General features: G+C 44.6%; 1 protein-coding gene across 1 annotated transcript in view; it reads left to right on the forward strand.

The window, feature by feature from the left end:
- The window catches only part of LOC124776180 (sodium-dependent serotonin transporter), a 470,801-nt gene that overhangs the window by 281,342 nt on the left and 162,942 nt on the right, over positions 1-26,517 (forward strand). The window contains exon 6 of the mRNA XM_047251016.1: positions 18,145-18,279. Coding sequence (XP_047106972.1) covers positions 18,145-18,279 — 135 coding nt within the window. The remainder of the gene's footprint in view (positions 1-18,144; positions 18,280-26,517) is intronic.

A 26,517-nucleotide genomic window follows, 5' to 3' on the forward strand; every position in this document is an offset into this window, starting at 1 on the left:
TCTTCCAGGAAGTTTCATATCAGCGCACACTCCGCTGCAAAGTGAAAATCTCTTTCTGGAAATGGCGTCTTTATAACCTAAAAGGCATTCTTGACTAACGTCAAGTCACTACGTCCAATGTCAAAGTTAACTAACGCTCACGACCGTTACAGCGTGTATTTAAAACAAATCTGATTAGGGCCCCCTTAATGGTGCTACTAGCTCCACTATTACGCGACTGGCGCGCAATTTGAATAATCATTTTTCAAATACTGAAACACGCCTACCAACATTCGTTTATGTCGCACAACTCCTTTTTGGTGCTGCGATTTCTTCCGTCAGTGAACATGTTCACGGTTGCAGTTCAAGACGGTACCTAATTTCAGTTTTACCCAATTTTCTGTATAAATATGTTCACGGAGCAGTCACATCTTAACGATGGTCTTTGGCAATCTCTTCCCTCCCAGAATTGAACCGATGTCATTTTTGTGCATTTGGGAAAGCTCCATAATAAAACGAAGCACGAAAAATTTTGGTAAACTGTTGTGCGTGAACTGTTATACGTTCTGACTGACGTTAGACCACTCTTATACTGCAGCCAGGGGACTTTTTGTAAAACACGCAAACTGAACAAATTTGTAGGCCTCATACGCGACGCTGATGTTGCCTTAATGTACACTGTTCACTGCGACAGTTCTGTGTTGCACTCCGATCACAGTCCCCACTATCTGCTTACCTGAGTGAAACACTCTTCAATAGCTACGCCTGAGTGATAACAACCTCTGTTACTACATTTCCATGATAACTTACGTATCCTTTTGCTAAGAAAGTAACATTACCTAAGGTAAAACAGGAGACTGTGCTTTTTCAGCGACTTCATTGATTTGAACTCAACTACAAAAATAATAATCTGGAAACAGGTGCACTGAATTTCGATACCACTCGGAATCACCCGTGGGTTTGTATTAAGTTCCTTGTTCTCCGTGCATACGTATAAAAGGAAATGTGCGGACTGATTCACTGACTCATCAGCGTCCAGCCCAAACCACTAAGGACAGAAACTTGAAATTAGGAGAAGGTCTAGATCTCATACTGTAGGCATCTTTTATGAAGAAATTTTTGGAATTTCCACCCATAATGAGGTGAAATAGGGGATCCAAAGTTTTGTAATTATATCACCATTAAGGCCATTTTGAAGATATAACTACGAAATTGGGTTTTTGGTATCTCGGTCAGAAACAAAGAAATTTTTGGAAATTCAACCCCTAAGGGTTGATACAGAAGATGGACAGCTTTATGAAAAAATTTCATTATATTAAAACATTTTCAAAGCTAAATCTATGAAAATTGATATTTGACTTCTCGTTTACAAATAAAGAGATATGTTTGCAGATGTGAGTTTCTATGGAACTCAAAAGGGAGGATTAACTGTCAGATTTCAGCTGCAAGAATCAAATTTCGGTCAGTAGCACATTCGGAGACGGTCATTCATCTATACCCTTAATTAGCATGGAAAGCTTAGGAGATGTTGCAGTTTCTGAACTAATTCAAAGAAAGCTATTTAACAGTCATGATGACAAATCAGCTTTTTCAGAATTGCATAGAAAAAGAAACATCTTTCTAATGTGTGAACTTTACAGTAGGCGTAAGGTATGTTAAAACTTATATTTGTTGTAATTACCACGTGACTAATCGTTACTGATGCAAAAGTAGATACCACATTTAAATGCAATTAAATTACAGGAATATGCATTGGAGACGACGAGGTGTACTTTTTCTTAATTTTCAATTTGCACATGAACAATGTACGGAATAATACATAAATTCAATTAAATTCTCAAAAAAACGTGCAAATCTTTTACGATGTATTGCTTCATTAAATGTTAATACCCCGTCTGGAACTTTGTTCCTATAGACTAGGTGCTCTGTTCTTAGAGTGTTGATTTGTACGTGAACAATGTGCACAAGAATATATAGCACTCCGTCTTCAGGCCACGAGTGGCCTACCGGGACCATCCGACCGCTGTGTCATCCTCAGTGGAGGATGCGGATAGGAGGGGCGTGGGGTCAGCACACCGGTCTCCCGGTCGTTATGATGGTATTCTTGACCGAAGCCGCTACTATTCGGTCGAATAGCTACTCAGTCGGCATCACGAGGCTGAGAGCACCCCGAAAAATGACAACAGCGCATGGCGGCCGGGATAGTCACCCATCCAAGCGCCGACCACGCCCGACAGCGCTTAACTTCGGTGATCTCACGGGAACCGGTGTACCCACTGCACAAGAATATATAAGTACAACAATTTTTTTAAAAAAAATGGCACAACTCTTGTAGAGTGATTTGCTTTATTAAATTTGAATGTCCTGTCTGCAGCTTAGCTTGCGTGGACTAGACACGTTTGCTCAGTGTATACTTTCATGAATTTCCACCCATTATGTGGTGAAATAGGGGATGCAAAATTTTTTGTAATTATATCACCATTACGGCCATTTTTAAGATGGAACTACGAAAATGGGTTTTTGGTATCTCGGTCAGAAACAAAGAAATTCTTATTTAGAATTTTTGGAAATTCAACCCCTAAGGGTTGATACAAGAGATGGAGACAGCAATGGGCTTTACAACATACAAATTATACTAAAGAAAAACAAAAACAAAAAAGCAAAATATCTGTAGAGACCATAAGTCTACACGAGCGAAGCAGCGGGCACTAAGCTAGTAGTCAGATATTTCGCAACTCAATTCTGCCATCACTAAACTATTGGACTGGCGTCCGCGACAATTTGTAATTCAAATCTACAGTTTTCCTGCTGAAGTGCTAATCATGCTGACATATTGTCACAGTAATCAAGACTGACAAGAAAATATTGCTCCGTATCCATTTGAAAATCCTGTCAACTGTTGAAAGGACAGTGTAGTTACAGATTCATATCGCAGGGGAAATCCGCACATCATTGCCTATCAGATATATCCACACATATGAATGACGAGAATTTACATATAGAATGGTCTCCTTTTTACATTCATAACCTGAACGCGGAAATATGATTACATATTCCAAGAAAATGTGCATGTAAAAATATTTAAACAGGCCGTCACGAAAACGTACGGTTTTCTGTTGTACGTTGCCCATACCGTTACGTGTTCTGCGAGAGTATAGATTATCGTACATAGGTTTCTGCAGTTACAGATTTGTTGTAAAAATGTTACTACAACTGCGTCCGTATGTTCCTTTCCAAATATAATTAAAATTTCTCAAATTCTCTGGGGATCTGAAGCCTGCTCTGGTCAAGAAAGAGAAAAAATACCCATTACAATAGAGCTACTTGTAACGTTGAAAATTTGGATTCTCATGAGGTGTCTAGGGTTCTTTATTTTGTAAGACATGCAAAATAACCTTTATTTATGAGCTTGAGGGAGGGTAGAAGTTGTGAAGTCAGTCTGGAACTTCCCTTGAGTTGCCCATGACATTCAGTGGTATCATGTTTCATAGTGTGGCAGCAGCACATTGGGCAGCGCTTCACCTCATTTCTTCTGCGAAGCACTGCAATACCAGCGTAGTTTCGAGATTCAAGAAATTGTCGACAGCGAAATTTATTCTCTCATAATATTTGCAGTATATACTAAGTGACTGATTACTTTTCTCTCAGCGCTTCCTACTTCTACAGTTCTTAGTATTTTTTAATGGTCCGTGTTTACTGAGGAAACCTGTTCTGCTACACTCTATGAAACATCCTGCTTACTTTCTTTGCCGTTTTACGCGAATCAGAAACTTGCGCCGTACCATACTTAATGCCACAGACTCCTCAATAGTTCTAACAAGGGAAAACTGGAAGATCATCCTCACAATCGAGAACTTTGTTTTGCTATAGTAAAAGTTTGTGCTGAAATTTGACAGAACGTCTATTGCCGTTTCTCCTTAGAGCAACAATTCAGTAGTTTTGGGCGTTAGTTGTCGGATCCTAAGCCACCCTCCAGTTTCATAGGCCAATGGAATGATGGAGGGGGTGACATCTACGTGCGAGGAAGTGCCCTGCCTCTTTTGCAAAGGATTGCGTAGGTCGTCCAGCAAGTGGAACTGGAAATGGTTCAAATGGCTCTGAGCACTATGGGACTTGACTTCTGAGGTCATCAGTCCCCTTGAACTTAGAACTACTTAAACCTAACTGACCTAAGGACATCACTCACATCCATGCCCGAGGCAGGATTCGAACCTGCGACCGTAGCGGTCGCGCGGTTCCAGACTGTAGCGCCTAGAACCGTTCGGCCACTCCGGCCGGCGGAACTGGAAATCCATCATGGCCTCCTAAATATCTGAGACACTTAAATCCGTTGTTTCACTATGTCAAATAGATTACGTTGATATAGTGGCAATAATGCGAAAACTGCAATGTAATATGCGTATATGTTAAGGTGTTTATGTTGATTGTCCTTTTATTAAAAAATTGAGATTTTATGTTTACCAGTAGGTGTATGTTGCACAATACAAAAAACCATGTATCCTGTACACCACGAAGCTTCAGGGTTTCGACAAGCGTCAGTTCTTCATTATGATATATAGTGGCCTCCATTGATGTTTCTGCTTTGGTAACCATCTACACTGCCGGTATCATAAATTCAAAAAGTAAGTAAACGTAGATCACACTTCTACAGTTGTACCAGAAGTGGCAAGCGAAGCCAATTGAATAACTATGGTACATGTTTTTTGTGCTCCACTGGAAATTGTTTAAGAAGTCTGTAACAACAAAAACGAGACTGACGCCGTAAATTTTCTTACTTAACAAATACATCGCCGGAATAAAATTAGAGCACCATATTAAAAGTTTCCAATTCTCTCAAGATTTATTGCTGCAACAGGAAATACGAGGTACATGAAATGATTACATTTGCAGATGAACCGCTAAAGCGGTCCTGAGGTACCATGTATCGACCCATACGGAAATACCCATATTAGTATGTGCCGTAGCATCCACGGGCGGCAATGCATGCACTAACTCTGTAATCCAGTCAACCGTACAGACGGCGAACACTGTCCTGGAATACGTTATGCCACGCCTGCTCGACCTGTTCACGTAGTTCTGAAAGGGTTGTTGGTTGACGAGCCGCACGAGTCATTCCTCATCGCACCATATGCCACAAGTGCTCGATTGGAGACATGTCCAGTGATCCTGCTGTGCATGTCTTGCAGAGCACGTTGCGCTTCAAAGGCGGCGTATGGCCAAGCGTTATCTTGTTGGAACAATACATCACCTTCCTGTTACAAGAGCGGCAAAATAACGGATCTAACAACCATTCTGCACGTCAAGCGCAGTGTAGTGTCCCCTCCAGAAACACCAAAGCTGAACGGGACTTGTAGCTTATCGCAACACTGACGATAAGGCCTGGGGTCGGGCCAGTGAGTTTGGACGAGTCTACTCCGTGAGCCAGCGCTCACCAGGTCTACGTCGTACGTGCTGACGACCATCACTTTCCTGCAGAGAATATCTGATTTCATCACTGAATACCACGGCGCGACATTTCATCTTCCAAGTGGTCCTCTGACGGCACCAGTTTAGCAGTGCACGTCGATCCTGTAGCGTTTGTGGAAGACGCTTCTGGGCTCACAAGACCTCTTATCTGTGCTGTGGTAGCTATACAATCTGCCGGCCGGGGTGGCCGAGCGATTCTAGGTGCTACAGTCCGGAACCTCGCTGCTGCTACGGTCGCAGGTTCGAATCCTGCCTCGGGCATGGATGTGTGTGGTGTCCTTAGGTTAGTTAGGTTTAAGTAGTTCTAAGTTCTAGGGGACTGATGACCTCAGATGTTAAGTCCCATAGTGCACAGAGCCATTAGAACCATTAGCTCTACAATCTGCTACTGCTGCCTTTACGATACGACAATCCTTGCGGGTGTATGTGCTCGTCTAGGGGTGTGAGAATGTTGACGTCACCACCGATACCAGCACCTTTGCACGACTGAGGCAGTACGTCCAAATTGTATGGCAATTCCCCGAAAGGAACACTCCGCCACTCGAAAGGCCACAATCTGAGCCCTTTCAAACTCGCTCAGTTTGATGTAGGTAGCACGAACGAATCTCCGTGGCATGGCTGCACATGTGCACCGCAACGAGCCTTTTGGCTGTAAGCATTCCCTATTAAAAGGTAGACACAGATGGCGCGCTGATAGTTATGCACACTAGCTATCTGATGGCTGACGTCCGTAAAACCATTTTCAGCACATCTACTATCCCCCGGGTGGCATATGCAGTTATCGGATCAAAATCGACGTCGTCTTTCCAGGTGTACTAATTTTTTTCCGGCAGTGTAATTACGTAAATTGCGTGGCGGTTGCCTTCACCTTAGGAAAAAGAGCCGGTGGCCACTATACGTATTTCTAAATTTTTTGTTTCTCATCGTGTTTGTAATCGGAGACCTCCGGTTTAGACGTCTGCTATTAGAGAGTGCACAGGTTACACTATACAGGGTGGTCCATTGATCGTGATCGGGCCAAATATCTCACGAAATAAGCGTCAAACGAAAAAAACTACAGAGAACGAAACTGGTCTAGCTTGAAGGGGGAAACCAGATGGCGCTATGGTTGGCCCGCTAGATGGCGCTGCCATAGGTCAAACGGATATCAACTGCGTTTTTTTTAAATAGGAACCCCCATTTTTATTACATATTCGTGTAGTACATAAAGAAATATGAATATTTTAGTTGGACCACTCATTTCGTTTTGTGATAGCTGCTGCTGTAATAGTCACAAATTTTAGACGAACAGTTGGTAACAGGTAGGTTTTTAAATTAACATACAGCACGTAGGTACGTTTGAACATTTTATTTCGGTTGTTCCAATGTGATGCATGCGCCTTCGTGAACTTATCATTTCTGAGAACGCATGCTGTTACAGCTTTATTACCTGTAAATACCACATAAATGCAATAAATGGTCAAAATGATGTCCGTCAACCTCAATGCATTTGGCAATACGTGTAACGACATTCCGCTCAACAGCGAGTAGTTCGCCTTCCGTAATGTTCGCACATGCATTGACAATGCGCTGACACATGTTATCAGGTGTTTTAGGTGGATCACGATGGCAAATATCCTTCAAATTTCCCCACAGAAAGAAACCCGGGGACCTCAGATCAAGTGAACGTGTGGGCCATGGTATGGTGCTTCGTCGACCAATCCACCTGTCATGAAATATGCTATTCAATACCGCTTCAACCGCACGGGAGCTATGTGCCGGACATCCATCATGTTGGAAGTACATCGCCATTCTGTCATGCAGTGAAACATCTTGTAGTAACATCGGTGGAACATTACGTAGGAAATCAGCATACATTGCACCATTTAGATTGCCATCGATAAAATGGGGACAATTATCCTTCCTCCCATAATGCCGCACCATACATTAACCCGCCAAGGTCGCTGATGTTCCAGTTGCCCAGTGAATTTTACGTTGCCCAACAGTGCATATTATGACGGTTTACGTTACCGCTGTTGGTGAATGACGCTTCGTCGCTAAATAAAACGCGAGCAAAAAATCTGTCATCGTCCCGTAATTTCTCTTGTCCCCAGTGGCAGAACTGTACACGACGTTCAAAGTTGTCGCCATGCAATTCCTGGTGCATAGAAATATGGTACGGGTGCAATCGATGTTGATGTAGCACTTCAACACCGACGTTTTTGAGTTTCCCGATTCTCCCGCAGTTTGTCTGCTACTGATATGCAGATTAGCCGCGACAGCAGCTAAAATATCTACTTGGGCATCATCATTTGTTGCATGTTGTGATTGACGCTTCACATGTGGCTGAACACTTCCTGTTTCCTTAAATAACGTAACTATCCGGCGAACGGTCCGGACACTTGGATGATGTCATCCAGGATACCGATCAGCATACATAGCACATGCCCGTTGGGCATTTTGATCACAATAGCCATAAATCAATACGATATCAACCTTTTCCGCAATTGATAAACGGTCCATTATAACACGGGTAATGTATCACGAAGCAAAAACCGTCCGCACTGGCGGAATGTTACGTGATACCACGTACTTACACGTTTGTGACTATTACACCGCCATCTATCAAAAAGCGAAAAAAGTGGTCCAACTAAAACATTCATATTTCTTTACGTACTACACGAATATGTAATAAAAATGGGGGTTCCTATTTTAAAAAAAAAACGCAGTTGATGTCCGTTTGACCTATGGCAGCGCCATCTAGCGGGCCAACCATGACGCCACCTGGATTCTCCCTTCAAGCTAGACGAGTTTCGCTCTTTGTAGTTTTTTCGTTTGATGCTTATTTCGTGAGATATTTGGCCCGGTCACCATCAATGGACCACCATGTACACAAGACATAGATGTCATATTTATTAACGTAAATCCACTTGATTATAGTGGGAATAAAAATAAATCGTGAGCGGTTACAATAATTTGTACCGTAGTTTCACCTGGTACCAACAACAGTCGCGATGTAGTCCAACCTAAAATGGTCGCATTTGTAGGTTCCTTTTAGAGGAGCTTTACTAGAAATGAGTGAGTTGCAAGAAAGAAATGTTTGTCTGTGTGGGGGGTGCACGCCGCTGTGAGGACGGGTTTAAGACGCCGTGCGCCGGGTAGCCGCCGCGGGCGCAGCGCCGCCTTTGTTGCTGGAGTGGAGTGCTGCGCCGCACACGCCTTGACGCTCCGCGCGGGCCTGCGTGCTTCGTTAGGCCACGGCGCGCCACCAGCACCCCGTGCTCTGTAGTCTCAACTCCAGCTCAGCACTGGCGTCCCGCATCATACACAGCCCTCGTCCTCAGCTGCGACTATGCTCTGCTGAGTACCTTATGGTGTGTGGCGGACGGTACTTCTGATAACACTATCTCTCTCCCATCCACCGCTCCCCTCGCCCACAAGGCTTCACTTATTTATCGCGAATGATGCCTGGGAAGAATAAACTAACACTAATTTCTCTCGTTTTGTCGCCCTGGTCGTTTCGCGAGACGTCTGTGGGAGGAACTAATACGTTCTCTGGCTCGTCTTGGAAAGTACGCCTTCGGAAACCTCCCTTGTAGCGTCTCCCACTGAAATTTGTTAAGTTTCTGCGTAATGCTGTCCCGCCGACTGATCGATTCGGAGACAAAATAAGCCACATTTGGTTGGGTGCTCTCCACATCTTCTATTAATACAGATCGATGAACAATACGCAAGACTCGCTCCAGAACGTGTGTTGTAAGCCATTTACTTCGCAGATAAATTACATATCATTATGATCCTCTCAGTGAACAGTTTGTTTCATGTGGTTATTGCACTTTAAGTCAGTCCGTACGATGGAAATGGAAATGCCGTGTGGCTAGGGCCCCCGTTGGGTAGACCGTTCGCCAGGTGCAAGTCTTTCGAGTTGAAGCCACTTTGGCGACTTGCGTGTCGATGGGGATGAAATGATGATGATAAGGACAACACAACACCCAGTTCCTGAGCAGAGAAAATCTCCGACCCAGCCAGGAATCGAACATGGGCTGTTAGGTATGACATTCCGTCACTCTCACCACTCAGCTACCAGAGGCGGACTGTCCGTACGATTATTCGTATGTGTTTAATGGATGTTACTGTTTCCAGTGAATAGTTACCAGTGGGGTAATATCTTCATCTGTCATGCTCAATATGTTGCAACTATACTGGTGTGCAAAAATTAAGCACGAAATATGTGCCACGAATTTGATACGCTAATTGAGATGGCAGTCATTAAAACAAAGGTGTTTATCGCTGCGACACGACTTTCTCATGAAATTTCCATCAACAGATTTGTCCTCAGAGTGAAAATTTTCTTGGCGATCTCTTACATAGGGAGAAATGATCATAATAATAAAATAAGACAAATAAGAGCTCGCACAAGAAGACTTAAGTGTTCAAATTGCCCGCACACTGCTCGAGAAGAATCTGCAGAGAGAAGTTTAAAGGCGGATCCATGAACTCTCACCGGCTGCTGTGGCCGAGTGGTTCTAGGCCCTTCAGTCCGGAACAGCGCTGCCACTACGGTCGCAGGTTCGAATCCTACCTCGGGAATGGATGTGTGTGATGATCTTAGGTTAGTTAGGTTTAAGTAGTTCTACGTTCTAGGGGACTGATGACCTCAGATGTTAAGTCCCATAGTGCTCAGAGCCATTTGAACCATTTTTTATTAATATTATATGTACGCAGCAACATTAAAACATCATGGGGATCCACTGGACCCCACGTTACCACTTGTGTAAAATAATGCCACGTTAACAAAGAAAGGCTAAGCACAAAGCACTCTCTTCCGTGGCATCACATCGAGCAAACGTGGACACTGTCAACATCTATGTCTAGCCTTTTGTAATGTTCAGGGATCCATCACAAACCGTTGCGAGTTCAGTGTGATAGTTGTCTTTGAATACATGTGCTAATTCTGTTCGTCTCAATGGATATTACTTTCAATTACCTTCAGTACTGTACTGTTCCTTCTAGGCATGCTCCAAGTTATGTTATTTGGCAGTGACACATTATGCGAAATTTTGCTTTCGTCAGCAATCGTTTTGGGTTTATTGCTGTACACCTTGTCTTTAATATAGCCCCACAAAATGGAGTCGCATGTGTTCAGATCCGAAGAATTTGGCATCTGGGTACCGCAGAGCCAGAGTGTTGTCCCAAAAGTGTTCCTCCCAGGACATCAAACACTCTCCTGTTTCGATGTGGTCGAACTTCGTCTTGCATGAACCACATCTTGTAGAAATCAAGGTCGCTTTGGATAATGGGGATGAAATAATTTTCCAAATGATCCATGTACCGTTCGGTAATCACCGATTACTCCGTGACTGGACATTGCAAGCCGACCGCGGTAGTCGAGCTGTTCTAGGCGCTTCAGTCCGGAACCGCGGGACTGCTACGGTCGCAGGTTCGAATCCTGCCTCGGGCATGGATGTGTGTGATGTCTTTAGGTTAGTTAGGTTTAAGTAGTTCTAAGTTCTAGGGGACTGATGACCTCAGATGTTAAGTCCCATAGTGCTCAGAGCCATTTGAAGAATTCGGACATTACACGCCACGCACTCATCAATTGAGGGTGAAGAGACTTCTCGATCGCGAAATGCGGGTTGTCAGTTCCCCAAATGCGCCAGTTTTGCTTGCTGACTAACTAATTCAAATAAAAGTGGGCTTCGTTGCTTGACAAAACCATGCAAGCGGTTACTAATTTCCATCATGCCCCGCTGTCAATCGTGTTGTTTGAAAGTTGTAATTCAAACCGTTCAGAAGTTAGGATGATTTTATTTCATACAGTTCAATAATTATTCCATTAAATTTCGAGCATGCAGCGGCGCAAATAAAATTTCCTCCACTGATATTTCGGCAGCGTATCGTCCGGCCATCCTCAGAGTGAGACCTTAGTGCATCGAGCGCACTGTATATCCGATAAAGACAATTTGCAAGAAGAGCTCACGTACCTCAAGAGCATTTTTAAATCGAATGGATTTTCCCCGCAACAAATTCGTAGAGAATTCGATGCAAAACCTAAAATTCAGGTATGTAATGGGGAAGAAGATAGTAATTTCTTTAGATCTTGTGCGCTTTTGCCTTATGTGGGTGCTCTTTCCTCGAAGATAGGCCGTATTCTGAGAAACACTGTGTTAAGGTGATCTTCGGTTCCCCCACGGAGATTGCAGCTTTACTCGGCTCTGTGAAGGACGATTTACAGCTTCGTAAAGCGGGTGTGTATCAGATTCCTTGCGGAAATTGTGAGAAGTCATACGTAGGGCAAACAACACGCGCCGTTCGTGAGAGGTGTGTGGAGCATCGAAGATACACACGCTTATTACAGCCAGACAAGTCAGCTGTGGCCGAACATTATATTGATACAGGACATTCCACGAATTACAGTGATGTGAAGATTTTAACATCCGCCTCTTCTCTTTGGGAATCTGTCTTCAAGGAAGCTGTAGAGATTAAATTAGCTAATAATTTAATAAATAGATATAATGGTTTTAATTTGGACAAAGCATGGAATCCATCTCTTGGGGTAATCAAACTGCAGAAAAGTCGTCATGGTGTCACCGCCACCGATCATGCATCGATAAGCGAATCGAATGTCTGTACGCCTTCGCCACAGGCGGCGCATGTGTAAGCGTATTTCTCTGCCGCCGCCAGCATCTGTGACCCGCATGCGCAGTACCGCCGCGGTGGAGCATATAAGGCCGCACTTGGCATCTTGTCATCTTACGACGATGACACCGCCTTCCTTGCCCTCGCCCCCACCCTGCAGTGCTCCCAACACCTTCTCCAATCCCATCTTGACCGGTTCACCATTTGGTGCAACCAGTGGTTGCTTAAGGTCAATCCTTCCAAAACCCAGGCGATCATTGTAAGTAAAACCACCCCTTCCTTTCACCTCCTAGATTTCTATATCACCATCTATGGCCGTCCTATCGCCCTCATCCCCACACTTAAGTATCTTCGCGTCACCCTCGACCGTCGCCTCTCCTGGACCCCCCACCTCCGGACAATCCAAGCCAAGGCACGCTCCCGACTCCATCTCGTCTGGCCGTACATGGGGTCTGGACCCCTCCACCATGCTCCATACCTATAAATCCCTCATCCACCCTATCCTTTGCTACGCCCACCCTGCCTGCATCTCCGCTCCCCCTACCTTTTACAAATCCCTTCAGATCCTAGAGCGCCATGCTCTTCGCCTCGCCTATCGCATCCGTCTCCCCTCCCCCACGCGGATCCTGTATGACCTTATTCCGTTCCCGCACCTCCTCCTTTTCCTCGAACGGATACGGATCCTCTGCACCTCCCGTAAACTCAATCCTCCTCACCCACTGGTTTCTCCCATCCTCTCCCGCCCCAATCCGCTGCCGCGCCTGTATTTCCACGTCCCACCTGCTCTACATCTCTCCACACTCCATACCCTCTCCCAAGGTTGCTTCCGCCAGCTCCCCCTCCCTGATGATGCCCTCCTCCCCTCCGTCTACCCCTCCTACCAACTTTGATCCTCCCTCAATCTTCCTGTGTTTGTTCCTATGGGCACTCTCTCTCCCTTCTCTCCCCCTTCCCTCCCTTCTCCCTTTCTCCCCACTCCTCCCCTGGGCTTCCCCTACCCCTATACCTCCATTCCTCCTACCATCTCCTCTGCCATTGGCATCTTTGCTCTTCCCTCTCCCTCCCCCACCGCCTTCTTCCCCTCTTGGTAAGTCCCCGGACTCGCACATGTTACGTGGATATTCGCGCGCCGGATATCATCGCCTAGTGTTTGTGTGTGGCGTCGTGTTCGTGCTCAAGTGTTCCAGTGTTTATTCGTTTGTGCTCCAACGTTCGCGTGTGCCATCTATCATCTCTGTGCGTGTCCACGTGCCTGAACATTCTTATCTTGGACTCTGCGCCCGTGAACGGCACCGTGTGTTTTAATTTTGTATGTCTACGTCTGTATATCCACCCTGTCTGTTCTACGATTGACTTCTTTTGAATCTTTAGTTTTATCTGTGGCCGAAGAGCGACATAATAAGCCGCTGCTGGCCTACCTGTATCAGATGTGAAATTAACAATAAAGGAAAAAAAGACATGTTGTCATCAGTCTAGTGACTCACTCTGAGGAAGGTCGGATGATACGCGGCCGAAATATCAGTGGAGGAAATTTTATTTGCACGGCTGCATGTCCGAAATTTAATGGACTATTCATTACGCCGCGAGAAGTTGAAAATGCGCAGTTTAATAATTGTCGCCCTGTATACGTCGTATGTGAACAAAGTTTCATTCGACTGAGTCGAGCCCTTCGTTCCGTTTGGACGTATGTAACGGCCTCATGCTGTGGCTGGGGGAGTTCACTTGCTGGGCTTCCGTGGTTTGCAGCCCCTGTCGCCGGCGTCGTGTCGTATCGTGTCGTGTCGGCAGCAGGCGTGGCCTGGCGCGGCGTGGCCTGGAGACTGGGCGGTGCGCTGGCGACGGCTCATAACGCGCCGCGCGGCGCCGCCTTCAAAAGGTGGCCGCTCGATAGCCGCTCCCCGGCGTTTACTTAAAATATACGAGCCCGGCCCGTCCCTGGATTGCCGCTCTCGGCAGCCGGCATTTAATACCTGCTGCACCTCCCGCCCTCCCCTCTCCTGCCGTCCTGCCCTTCACACCCGACATACTCGCCGTCGTCGACCTTCACTTGGGTACTTGCGAACTTGATCCACACCAGGACTCCTCACACGCAACAATCACGTATGCTGCACACACCTTGCAGCGGATTGTGACTGCATGCAAAGCAGCTTGTCAAAGCCTTTTTATTTTGGGGACACCTATAAAATCGACATCGTATACGTTGCAGCCTCCCGTCGGTTAATAAAGTACCTATTTTTCGTTATATACTTTACTGCCAGTGACTATAATGCTTTTCGAATTAAATGGATGATTGGTGGTCGATAAATAGTCGTTGTTCTATGACTTCTCAGTATGGGTAAGAACTTACATGAAACGAAATAGCAGTCACATAAATGCTGTACAACAAATGGTATCAGGGGATTGTAGTTGCGTGTTTGCAAGATATCCATGTGCTCCCAAACCTTTACAGGGTAATTCTCATTAACGTTTAAAAACTTCCGAAGTTATGTAGATGACGCTGAGACAAGTAATTTAATATAAGACTCACGGAGCCAAAAATGTCGGGAAATAGCCCGAAAGTTCATGACAAATGTTGTACATGTGATGTTACCTCGTGACGTATCTCGTAGCACGTGCAGCAGTTGGGCTTGTCGAAGTAAGGTAAAGTGGTACTTATCGCTCCGCTAGGCTACACTGGTATCGTCCTTGTATTATTCCATGTGATACGGTAGTGCTCGCGATTGTGGTAATACGATGAATCGGTTTGCGTTTAAATAGCTTCCAGACATGCAACTACGTCACAGAAAGTTTCCCACTGTGCGTTTTACTTTCTCACGCATGGTTTGTTACTGAGGATTGTCGAATGCGTGAACCAGAAACCCTGCACGTAAGTATACACTCAAGGCTAAAAGTGTTTTGAGGGAAGGTAAACCAATGGTCCTCGTGGTCTCGCGGTAGCGTTCTCGCTTCCCGAGCACGGGGTCCCGGGTTCGATTCCCAGCGGGGTCAGGGATTTCTCCTGCCTCGAGATGACTGGGTGGTGTTGTGTCGTCTTCATCATCATCATTCATTCCCATTACGGTCAGAGGAAGGCAACGGCAAACCACCTCCATTAGGACCTTGCCTAGTAAGGCGGTGCGGGTCTCCCGCATCGTTCCCCTACGCTCTGTATAGAAGCATGGGACTTCATTTCCATTTCCATCCCAATGGTCAGCCATGCTGCATTCTGAAATCAAGGTCAATTATCAGATAAGACTTAACGTATGAAATGACATCTGGTTTGTTGCTATTTGTGTACACTACTGTGTCCCACTGGATGGTACATGAATGAAAACAGAGAAGCAAGCGGAGCCATGTGCAGCACTGCCCCCTACCGGCGCGGGTAGGGTCGACAATCACAACCGCTATACGTGCGTGAGACGTCATCTGGTTCCGTCACATGTTTAACGCTTGTCGTCCACGTTTGGGGTATTCCCCGACATTTTCGGCCACTTGTGGCTTATATCAAACTACTTATTTCAGTGTCATCTACACCGCTTGGAGGGTTTTTAAATGTTAATAGAAATCACCCAGTATAAACGTTTCTCTGTTTAGCCACTCGTTCATACGAAACGGTAGACAAGGTGTACAGAACAACCTGTGATACCTCCCCGCTTGAGAATGCATAAGTTAACCCTTTCCTGGATTCCCTGAATGAATCTGTGTGTATGAATTGCTCTTGCATGTTCTCCGTAGATCTCTCATTGATGTTGTTCCTTAAAGCAGTTCTGGAAGAATGTTGGATTACTTCAGAGATACAAGCAGATGACCTGGAGATCGGGTAGCTAATCTATTTGAAATAAGTCCTGGAATGCCATTACGGTGTATTTATTAACAAGAACCGTAAAACAGTTTTCAATGAACTGGTTGACACAATTTATCACAAAAAGTGATTAAAATTCGAGAACATAGTTAGAATGACTAGTACAGAGACCATATGTGGATGACATCCTATCATCGACTGGCGAGATCGGTGCACAGCAGAAATCTTATGAACACTTGTATAAGTTCGTACCGATTCATGTGCTATCAGTAGCAGAATAATTTTCATTTGTTTACTAATTTGCATGATTTACGGCATAATGTTGTTGTAGTGTAAAAGATTTAATGACCTGTAGGTTTCCTCAAGAATTTACTATGGCGAAGTGAGTCTTAACAATTAATACTTGATAAAGAAAAATCTCAGTTTCGAACCTGAATTATGTTGTTGCCCTACACACAGATCGCCAAACAGGTAACCTTCTGTGGCACGCATACATCTCCTCACTCCGATGACTCACTAACGCACGTTATGGTCCATCCGTCAACAACGCCTACGTGGGAAATAGTTTTTGAATCTACACTTGGATATCGCAACGATTTTCCTGTTAATAGCAGGGTTTACTATGCGAGACTTCTTGCTTATCTTGAGTTACAGTTATAGTTACACAGTAAACTGCTGACTGCTTAGATATAGGAGCGTGACACTAAGAGGATGTAGGTGTTGCTTCGTGGACCTTATCTTGTATCATCATCTAAATGTTCAAATGTGTGTGTATTCCCAAGGTACCAAACTGCCGAGGTCATCAGTCCCTATACTTACACACTACTTAAACTGACTGAAACACACACATCCATGCCCGAGGAAAGGACTCGAACCTCCGGCTGGAAGGGCCGTGCGATCCGTGACATGGCGCCTAAAACCGCGTGACCACATCATCTGTCTGGGCTTCTGCGAGCAATGAATGCTTCAGCAATGACTCAGAAAATGTTCAGTCATCCCAACAAACTCTGGGATACTTTTTACATGTTACCTGGAATGTGAACACAGTTTTACTGAGCAGCAGAAATCAGCTCTTCCCTTATCCACTTGCACACTACTGATTAACAGCGAAAGTGTGTTACATAACTTTCAAGTCTTCAGATTTGATGACGATTAGGTAAAATGACAAATTGTATCTGGAAATAGTGTCGTTATTTTGATTTTGAAGCTTGGTTGTTTGTCTGTTATACGGATTTTTTGGGGAATCTACGTGTCTGAGGTACTTACATTTTTTGTTGGGCAAAGTATCTGCTGCACATTCTCCCTATTCAGGGTGAATCAGCTGTTCTTACCCATGAGTTTTATGCAACCCGAAACACCCTAAAATACCACGTGCATGACTTTCATATTCTTTCGCTCGCCACGTGCAAACCATTAGTCCCACCGAAAAAAATGAACAGGACCTTTTTGTAGAAAAATTTCCTGTAGTAAAATTTTGCATTGGGATATATTTTCGGGAGAGGCGCTAGTTCTCTAATTATTCAAGAAAAACGAACAAAAGTGACCTTCAAACGTGTTATTCTTAAATAACTTGAAAACTGTAGCCTCCAGCAAAAACGTATCACACCGAAAAACTTAACTCCATTAAATTTCCCACAAAAAGATCTGTTGAAAAAAAAAAAAAAAAGAAATGATCGTATAGCATTTATTGGCTGGGCTATCCCCTCTGGGGTTCGGCCGCCGTATTGCAAGTCTTTTTTAGTTGACGCCACTTCAGCGACTTGCGTGTCAACGATGATGGAAGACACACAACACTTGGCCCCTGCCAGGAATCGAACCTTGCGTGGTATGCGGTAACGCAACCGCTGCACTACGGAGGCGGACAAAGATCTGTTCATTTTTAATGTAGAACTAGTAGTTTGTACATCGGAAATACGAAAAACTCGGGTGTGGGTTTTGAAAGCGTTGCAGGTTGCATAAAACATATCGGTAGGGGCAGCTGAATCATCCTGCATACAAGGAAATATAAGATGGTTTCTCAACTGAATTGTAGCCTCTTTATGCATCCAGAAGCTACTTAACCTGTACTGACGTTGATATTAACAACTCAAAGCGTGTGTCAAAACGTTACCTTCAGCGTCAGGTGTGAATTTTGGTTTTTAGGAAGTAAGAGTGAAAACTACCCACTAAAGATAGCGATAGCCTCCGAAACGCGTCGCGATTAATGAATGTTAAATTTATGTATCCTGGTTATGTAGTGTGTGGTGTGATGTTGGTGAGCGCTGTGTGCTGGGAGGGCTGGCGTTTGTCGTGTTGTGCAGGCGGTGTGGGTGACGGCGCTGGCGCCGTACGGCGTGCTGGTGATCCTGCTGTGCCGCGGCGTGACGCTGCCGGGGGCCGCCGAGGGCATCCGCTACTACCTCACCCCGGAGTGGCACAAGCTCAGCAACGCCAAGGTCAGCGCCACTGCCACTGCTGCTGCACTGCGCTCAGCCTGCCGCTGCGAATACCGTCCCGTCGTCCAAGATATAGTATTCCTTGCTGCGAAGCTCTTCACTAGAACACCTCTGAGGAATGGCGCAAATAATTTCATCACACCCTCTCTTGTAAATGTTTGGGTTTTGCAAAAACACAAGGAAATATCAACTAGCATTGATTGACTGTTCCTTCTGTTCTTGATACAATATTTCATATTTTTTGAACGAAAACATATACAAGACTGGTGTAATATTCCACAATATTTATTACTTATTTCACAAACCGATTTTCGGTTATTGCGCCATCATCAGGTACACAGATACCTGTACCTGATGATGGCGTAACGCCCGAAAAGTGGTTGGTGAAAAAAATGGTTCAAATGGCTCTCAGCACTATGGGACTTAATATCTGAGGTCATTAGTCCCCTAGAACTTAGAACTACTTTAACCTAACTAACCTAAGGACATTTCACACATCCACGCCCGAGGCAGGATTCGAACCTGCGACCGTAGCGGTCGCGCGGTTCCAGATTGAAGCGCCTAGAACCGCTCGGCTACAATGGCCGGCCCGGTTTGTGAAATAAATAATAAATATTGTAGAATATTACACCAGTATTGTGTGCGTTTTCATTTATAATGAATATAAATTAAGTTAAATGCGTGACAAATAGGATTAACTGAAACTATATTTATGTTTGAAACAACAAAAACCGAAATACGAAGAAGGCACGGACGCCTGACATGCGATTCGTGCCAGACAACAGAGTAATGCAAGTAACCAAGCCGCATACGAAATTTCGTATTACGGTAAATAGTAAATTGAACAAGCTTACTAGTTTAACGACGGTGCCTGAACATAAATTTCTTAAAACAGTATGAACCAATTCTAAAAAAATTAAAAAATCCCCTTTAAAGATTAGAAGATTTCCGAGCACTTTTAACTTCAGAACATTCCTGGCTTGTCGATATAATTCTCCGTTGCTCAGTGCATAGTGTAAGTGTCCTCGAATCGTAAAGTTTCTGATTGAAATCATGCTAACAGCAGCATATTTATTACTGTTATTTAAATTCCGTATTTAACAACAGATAGAAACGTTAATTAACGAGTACCGAATCATAATTATTAAATGAAAATAACATATTTTTATTTTTAATTACTTATCACATGAAGGTACCCCTATTCACAATAAGTCAAATTTTGGTGCAAAAAAATAGGAAACATCTAAGAAAAAATAAAATATCTTTTTATTGATAGAGACTGAACAGTAATTAGTTTTTTTTCATTTCGCAGATTTGTATAAAGTCTTAACTTATTTTCATTCGATCAGTAACCAAAAATTTTAAAAATGTTGTTTTCGCTAAAAAATCATATCATATTCCATTAATTAATACATACTGAATTTAACTGCTGCTGGCTTGTGTATGAAACATGAGGCTTTGTAATGCAGTCTGCTGATCTTTGAATGTTTTGCGCTCAGATTTACTTGATTTGTGAATCTGATGTCCAAGCTTTTTCTTTCATCAGCAAATATGAAGCAGTTACTAAGTAGTTCCACCCACTCAAAAATCGAGGGACAACGAAGCAGCAAATCAGACGGCAACAGACGAGATTAATACCGATTTCCGTTACTGATTTTGACTACAATACAGTCAGAAACGGTCAATGCTACTGATAGGCCTCATAGACCATGCAAGATTTAAATAGAACAGGGCAAATATTTTTCATTTCTGATATTGACTCAAGAAATTATATAGACCCTTCGGGAACAGTAGTTCATGCTGTATTGAAGAATCAGTGTCCACATGAGAGCAGAAGAATTTTCGAGCTTGCCTTCTGTGGTACCCTTGAAATAAATAAAGAAAAAGAGCGTTAGCGCTGTGGTTGAATTTGACACAAAACAATGAAGTCTGTAATATCGAGTGCATAACAGATTATTTAAGGATTTCACGTGGTTCGCATTGGACAACTCACCATAGGTATAGATCTTTTATAACTTTGAAAATTATAAAAAATCGGTTTGATGATGTTACCTCAGAACTATTTCTGCATCCATTATTCTCAACAATTAGCAAAATAAAGAATTTGCTTGAATTTTACCACCTCACAATTTTTTAGCACTTCTGAAATAATGTTTTTGGTACTTGGATCAGTTGTCAGTTTTGCACAATATTTATTCTTACGTGCACTTTGTTCCTACTCGTAATAATGCTCATGTATCCAACCGCTCTGCAAGTAAGCGCGGAAGAAATATTTGAAGGCCGAGGAGCGACTGTACTCAGCTGCAGCATACATCAGTTCACTTGATTCCTGGATCTATAGCTGCTACTCACTTATGCCACAGTCATAGTCTGGCTGCCCTGATCACCCTTTAAACATCATTTGCTTGTAACTCAGGCGGAAAGTGCAGTGCATTATTCAATAGCCAGGTACGCTATTCTAGACTGGCCTTTGTATGTGTACAAAGACAATTACATTCGTTAGCCAATAATCACACTCGACATAACAACCTCCAAGAGGCCTTTCTTCATTCCATTTCACACAGATCGTGCGGAATTCAAGAATTATGACTCGAATAGAAATATGTATTTACTAAATCTTACGACGTAGTGGCCTGCAAGTAAGTACTTTAGGTGCCAAAAGTCATGGGATACCATGAAATATCGTGTTGGACCTCGTTTTCCCTGCGTAGTGCAGGTCCCGACGTGGCGTGGACTCAACAAGTCGTTAGAAGGCCCATGCAGCAATATTGAGTAATGCTGCCTCAACCGCCGCCCATAATTGCGAAAGTATTGTCGCTGCGAGATTTTGTGCACGAACTGGCCTCTCGATTATGTCCCATTAATGTTAGATTGTATTTAAGTAGGGCGACCTGGGTGGGCAAGCCATTCGCTCAAATTGTCCAGAAAGTTCTCCAAACCAATCGCCAACAATCGTGGCCTGGTGAAAATGTGCATAGCATCCATAAAATTTCCATCCTTTTTTCGTCTCCAAGTAGCCGAACACAACCATTTCCGTCAATGATCGATTCAGCTGGGCCAGAGAACCATTCCATGTAAACACGGCCGACACCATTATGGAGCCACCAGCAGCCCGCACAGTGCCTTGTTAACAATTGGGGTCCATGGCTTCGTGGGTGTGCGCCACACTCGAGCCCTACCATCAGCATTTATCAACTAAAATTGTGTCTCATCGGACGAAGCCACGGTTTCCCATTTGTCTAGGGTCCAACCGATATGATCACGAGCCCGGGAGAGGCGCTGCAGGCGATGTCGTGCTGTTAGCAAAGCCACTCGCGTCGGTCGTCTGCTGTCATAGCCCATTGAGGCCAAATTTCGCCACCCTGTCGTAACGGATACGTTCGTCGTACGTTCCACATTGATTTCTGCGGTAATATGCATTCTCGCTTTTCAGTTAGCACTTACAAATCTATGCAAACGCCGCTGCTTCTGGTCATTAAGTGAAGGCCTTGTGCCACTGTCTCGTCCGTGGTGAGAGGTAATGCCTGAAATTTGGTATTCGCAGCACTCTCTTGACAATTGGGATCTCGGATTATCGAATTCCCTAGCGATTTCCGAAATGGAATGTCCCATGCCTCCAGCTCCAACCTACCATTCCGAGGTCAAAGTCCGTTAATTCCCCACGATTTTATGTGAAACAGCAGCTAACACAACTGATAGCATCCACGATCGCTTTGAGTAAGAAAATGGTGCTGCTGATTATACATTATAACTATCGGGACTGAGCATATCTGTGTCCGTTCTCACTCTCTGACCACGTTGCATTGCTGTGTAACCGTTCCACGCCCTCTTCACTGAGTGAATATCAGCCATTCTACCGTAAGTTTACAAAATTATTTGGGTTGGGTAACTGTATGCAGTCTGTGAACGAGAATTTTGTATGAAATGAGACCTCGACGTCGTAGAGTGGAATCAGAGAACACCCGGAAGTGTTCTTCGAGTATCCTCTCCAAGCGTATTGTATGCGAGTCCACAAAGCGTCGACAGCAGGTTTCCACGGTCCGTATTTGCGTTCTTGTATTTCTTTATTTTTTATATTACAGGCTTCAGCCCGTGGTCAAATGGATATTTCTGTGTCTAACGTTCCTTATCCCAATGCTGAAAACATCATCAGAATTTATAAAGATTCACATAGTAGTTTCACTCTTAAACAAGCTCAGAAATGCTGTACCGCAATACTGTACTGGAACATTATGAATCACCTTGAAGAAAATGACTTATTGATACATAGCCAACACGGATTCAGAAAATATCGTTCTTGTGCAGTACAGCTAGCACTTTATTCCCAGCCGGCCGCGGTGGTCTAGCGGATCTAGGCGCGCAGTCCGGAACCGCGCGACTGCTACGGTCGCAGGTTCGAATTCTGCCTCGGGCATGGATGTGTGTGATGTCCTTAGGTTAGTTAGGTTTAAGTAGTTCTAAGTTCTAGGGGACTGATGACCACAGTAGTTAAGTCCCATAGTGCTCAGAGCCATTTTTTTTTCTTTATTCCCATGAAGTAATGAGTGCTATCGACAAGGGATCTCAGATCGATTCCATATTCCTAGATTTCCAGATGGGTTTTGAACCGTTCCTCACAAGCGACTATTAACCAAATGGAATATCGTCTCAGTTGTGTGACTGGATTCGTGATTTCCTCTCAGAGAGGTCATAGTTTGTAGTTATAGTCGGTAAATCATCCAGTAGAACAGAAGTGATATCTGGCGTTCCGCAAGGTACTGTCATAGGCTCTCTGCTTTTCCTGATTTACACAAATGATCTAGGTGATAATCTGAGCAGCCCCTCTAGTTTGTTTGCAGATGACGCTGTAATTTACCGTCTAGTAAAATTATCAGACGATCAATTCTTATTACAAAATGATCTAGAGAGAATTTCTGTATAGTGTGAAAAGAGGCAATTGGCACTAAACAAAGAAAAGTGAGAGGTCATCTACATGGGTACTAAACTAAATCCGATAAATTTTGGGTATATAATAAATCGCACAAATCTCAGGGCTGTCAATTCCACTAAGTACCTAGGAATTACACTTACGAGCAACTTAAACTGGAAAGACTACATAGATAATATTGTGGGGAAGGTGAAACAAACTTCCTGGCAGATAAAAACTCTATGCCCGACAGAGACTCGAACTCGGGACCTTTGCCTTTCGCGGGCAAGTTCTCTACAAACTTTTTTTTTCATTTTTTTTACAAACACTAAATGAAATGCATCCTCTGCAAAAACAAAAAAAAATAAAAATAAAAAATCATTGTAAAACAAATCACAAATGTAAAGGAACAGGGATACAGGGATGTTATTTTTATGTATTTATTTATTTATTTTTCATAAATATCACTCTGTTAAAAGGAACATGTAGATCATTTCATGGTATAGTATGTGCATTATATATGGAGCGGTGAGAGAAACGTGAGGTTCATTATCAGCTGTCAAATGTGCACACCGACTGCACCCGGCACATCACAACTGCGTGGGGGGTCGAGGAAGACTGCCTGAAAATAAATGGCAAAGGTTTTCCGATAGTGAGACCATCTATGAACCTCATTGTGGGCTTGCTGCAAGAAATACCAAAAGTCGAGTCGCGACTTGGCAGCTTCCCCATAGAGGTACGCGATCGTCCAACCTTTGACCCAGATGATCGAGTGTGATTTAGTCGCCGGAAAGTAGTCACTCTCCGGATGTAAGAAGGAAGCAGGTGTAATATGTTGCGGGGTCACACGGAGGTAGCAAGCCACCATCTGTCTTCCTAGGAGCCATACCTCCTCCACCGCGATACAAGTTAAGCGGTGATGGTCGTCATCCACTTGGCGACATTTCGGGCATAGTGGACTGTCCACTAGTCCAATTGCATGGAGTCGTTGGTTGGCGTTGAACCTGCCACAGGTGACAGAGAACCACAGTGCCCGAACGAAGGTAGGAAGGAATTTTTGGTGCACATGTCTCCAAATCTTCGGCCAATGCAACTTGGGGTGTTTGAGTTCAATGACATTACGACTTATCTGTCGTAGCAGCCAAACATAAAAATCCTTCGCGCATGGTGGTCTCGTGCCCGGAAGCTCGTCTCTGATATAACTAAGTTCCACGATAAATGTTTATACATGCGCAAAATGTGACGTAATGTTGCCCACCGCCACCGGAGGTGTGAGGGACGCTGGAACTAGGAGATCCAGTAGGCGGGATGTAAGGGAATCACGCCCGCTACGCCATTGCTTGTACATCGTGGCTAGAAGGAGAGCCGTCGCTCGGCAGTGAACATTTGTAAGTCCGACTCCCCCCTTGTCCGTAGGGAGCGTGAGCGTTGCGTATCGCACCTTGAGGGGCGATCCAATCATCACAAAATAGCCTAGTGCTGATTGAAGTCGACGTCCGAGCGTGAGTGGTAGGGGCAGGATCTGCGAAATATGCACCATTCGAGAAACCACATAAGTGTTCAGATATTCGACTCGCTGCAAAGGATCAAGGCGCCGTAGGAGATGTTGTCGGACCATGGTACGTGTTGTCTGTAAAATACGTCGGTAGTTAACTGCCGCAGTATGTTTTACAGATGAGGTAAAGTCTATGCCGAGATAGCGGAATCGTTGCACATAAGGAAACGGACTGATTTCTTCCGGCGTACGGCCCCTTCCAACCGGCATTGCTGCCGATTTGTTCATGTTCACTGCACTACCCGCCGTCACACTATGGTCCAACAACAGTTCAAGGACCGTCTTCACCTCTTCCTCAGAACGAACGAGCAGCAGGAGGTCGTCCGCATAGGCACGACATTTGAAGGTGTAGCCCCGCAGTTCCATCCCAGAAAGAGAATTTGTTAGCCTCCCAATTAATGGTTCCAACGCTATCGCGAACAGCAGCATCGAAAGAGGGCAGCCCTGGCGAATGGATGGTCGAATTTGAATGGGCCCTGCTATACACCCATTAACCTGTACCAAGGATTGTGCGCCCCCATAAATCCTTCTAATGAGACCAGTAAAACGGTCTGGAAATCCCATTTGTTCCAGTACAGCGTACAGATAGTTGTGGCGCACCTTATCAAAAGCACTGTCAAAATCAACCGCCACCATCGCCGCTTTAAGCCGGCACTCCTCCGCTAGCGCTATCACATCACGGCATTCGGCAGTAGCTGTTTGCACATTCACCGATCCACCCGGTGTCGTCTGTTCTGGAGAGAGATCGCTACGAATTAACATACGACATCGGGACGCTAGCAACCGTGCAAAGATCTTATAGTCGCCATTAAGCAGGGTGATGGGGCGATAATGTGTGACCGTAATTCCTGGCTTCGGTTTATGTACTGGCACCAAGAGGCCTTCCATAAAAGCCGGTGGAATAGGCGCATCGGAATTTAACATCTCATTGTACATTTCCGTCCATCGCGGTGCCATTTCGTTGCGAAATTCTCGATAAAATTCAGCAGGAAGTCCATCAATGCCTGGGGACCAATTCAACGCACCCTTTGCGATCGCATCATGTACTTCCTCACAGCTAATGGCTTCCAGTAAGGTTCCCGCGGCTTCCACCGTCAGTGTACGGGAGACGTACGTGGCTATACGTTCGAGGTCATCGACAGGGGCTGCTTCTTCCCGATAGATGTGTTGGTAATGGTCGACGAATGCAGAGACAATGTCCGCTTGACGCGTCACTCTTCGGTCTTCGCGGGTAATTAAGTCCCGTACCAAAACGCGTCGTCGGTGTTTTCGTTCATTCACGACGTGGTGCATGGAAGGAATCTCGTGCATTACCGTATCGTGACATCTGGCGCGCACCATGGTTCCCTGAAGATGTTTCCGAGCTAAAGCCACTAGTTTAGCTTTTATCCTTTTGCGTTCGATCCAGACGTCCTGTCCCGGCGGACCATCGTCCAGATCGCGCAGTGCTGCAAAATAAAAGTCGGTCGTACGGCGGCGCCATTCTGCCATCTCCCTGCTATATGAGATGAACGTACGGCGAAGCGCCGGTTTAGCACAAGTCAGCCACCAGTCAAGCTTCGTCGCATACCTTCCAACCCTTCGCTCGCACATCGTCCATGTCTCAAGGATCCGGTGACGGCATTCAGGATCATGTAGATGTTGAATGTTTAATTTCCACGGGGCCTTACTGTTCCACACCTCTCTACGGGGAAGAAGCACCGTACAGATGTAAGCGCTGTGATCTGAAAATTCCAATGGCCAGCGTTCCGCGCCCTGGACATCATTTGCATGAGCC

The sequence above is a fragment of the Schistocerca piceifrons genome, chromosome 1, assembly GCF_021461385.2.
Source record: "Schistocerca piceifrons isolate TAMUIC-IGC-003096 chromosome 1, iqSchPice1.1, whole genome shotgun sequence".
NCBI classification, from domain to species: Eukaryota; Metazoa; Arthropoda; class Insecta; order Orthoptera; family Acrididae; genus Schistocerca; species Schistocerca piceifrons.